General features: G+C 61.7%; 1 protein-coding gene across 1 annotated transcript in view; it reads left to right on the forward strand.

Moving 5' to 3' along the window:
• Nucleotides 1-817, forward strand: part of SYT7 (synaptotagmin 7) — a 33,087-nt gene extending 32,270 nt beyond the window's left edge. Inside the window, exon 8 of the mRNA XM_025046305.1 lies at nt 1-817. This exon is cut by the window's left edge and continues 33 nt beyond it. Within this exon, the coding sequence (XP_024902073.1) occupies nt 1-75 (75 nt within the window). The 3' untranslated portion in view covers nt 76-817.
• The last annotated feature ends 1,123 nt before the right edge of the window (nt 818-1,940 follow it).

Raw genomic sequence — 1,940 nt, forward strand, 5'->3', positions numbered from 1 at the left:
GAGGTGAAGCACTGGAAGGACATGATCGCCCGTCCCCGGCAGCCTGTGGCCCAGTGGCACCAGCTGAAGGCCTGAGTGGGGCCGAGGGAGGCCCAGGGGGCCGAGGGCCTGGGTCCCCATCATGCCCTCACCACTTTATGCACAACGCCCGGCCTGGCCCCCCTGCCGTGGGTGAGGGGAGGACCCTGACGGCTTGGCCAGGGAGGGGTCCCAGGAACCATTTGGGCCCCATTTCTATGGAAGTACCAGCCCCATCCTCCACCGTCCAGCTCTGGGGGAGGGGCTCTGGGAGCCATTTTCCTGCTTTGCCCCTTTCCTTCCTGACTTGCTGACACTAAAGGAGTGGGGGAGAGCGTGAGAGCCAGACAGGCGGACAGGCAGATCCCTCCAGACGCCCGCCAGGGGGGCGCGGTCCCCCGTTTTCTTTAAGGCAGTGCCTGGAGTGGAGAGAGGCCGCCCCCTCCCCAGCCCCTGATCTGGACCCAGGAGGGGGGAGGTCGAGGCGTTTGGCCCCGGCCTGGCCAGGAGAGGCCCATCCGAGGGCAGTTTCAGGCGCCAGCTGGGCCCTGAACGCCAAGGATAGTATATAGTCCCCTCTGGGGTCCTGGAGCCGCAGCCCTGTGTATTTGTGTTGTGTCCACCGTGCGTGTGCGTGCGTGTGTGTGCGTGCGTGTGTGTGTGTATGTGTGTGTGTATGGGGCGGGGGGCTCGCTCCCTGTCCCCCTGGGGCCGGCAGTTCTGAAAGCCATGCAGAGAGGGCAGGCTTTCACGCAGTGAGGCAGGACTGGAGGCCTGGAGGGGACAGTGCACTCACTGAGCCAGGGGGTGAGGAAGGAGAGGCAGGTGAGGGCTAAGTGGGGCGGGGTCGGGGGAGGAGGGGCCGACGGAGCTGGGCCGAGAGCTGCACTGCCTCCTGCTGTTTCCCACCTACGTCTCCGCTCCCTCCTCTGTCTCCCCGCGCCCCCCAGGACCCCTCTCTGCTCACAGTGCTCCAGGAGCTCTTTCTTCAGCAAGTTCATCTCTCGAACACGGTTTTCCACCTTTTAGTCACCGACTGTGGGCATCGCTTTCCACAAGGAGTCACCACCTGCTCCTTTCCTTCTCGGGATCTCAATCCCCGCTTGTCCTCTTCCCTACCACCCTCATCCTTCCCAGATCTCACATCCCAGCCATGCTGGCAACATTCCCCATGATTCCCAGCCTCCTTCCCCTTCCTCATCTCTCCCTGCCTGTGCAGACCTCCCTCCTCACACACCCACAGCTCCGCCCCTCCATCCTCCATGCTGGAGGACGTTCCTTTTCATTCCCTGCCCTGCTCTCGGATCATGCATCGCCCGACCTTCTCCGGGAATGTCTTCTCACCTTGCCCACTGCTCCCCGTCCCTCAGAGCAGCTACTTCTGCCCCTCTCAGTTCAGGCAGAGGAAGCAGGGGAAATTCCAGGATTCTGAGTTCTGAGGTTGCCCCACCCAAAGAAGCTGTGCTTTCTCCACGTCAGCTGCTGCAGAGACTAGACCTGGCTTCCCCTTGGAGACAGCAGATTTCGGAATGATCCCTGTTTAAGCCCGCTCATCCCCACGCGAGTCCTGGTGTTGATACAAGACAGCTGGTTGACAGCCTCCAGTCCAGGGGTCTGCGAGCAGGGGCCTAACATTCCCGGCACACGCCGCCAGGTGGCGCTCGGTCACCGCAGTCTGTGAACGCGGTCTTGGACCACAGTTCTACCCCAGATGGGGCTGACGCCTCAGGGAAGGAGCCTCTGGACAGGGTCCCCACTTACAGATCATGGCAAAAGCATAGGCATGTAGGAACCATTTTCCTTCAGTAGGCTTTCCCTTGAGCTGAGCATTCTGCTCTGTGCAGCAGACGGGTCACGTTTTTTGCCCATATCAAAGTTTTCTCACAGTGAACGTCACACCCCTGCTTCCACGCCTTCTCCGC

This window comes from Pteropus alecto, unplaced genomic scaffold (genome assembly GCF_000325575.1).
Source record: "Pteropus alecto unplaced genomic scaffold, ASM32557v1 scaffold43, whole genome shotgun sequence".
Taxonomy (NCBI): Eukaryota; Metazoa; Chordata; class Mammalia; order Chiroptera; family Pteropodidae; genus Pteropus; species Pteropus alecto.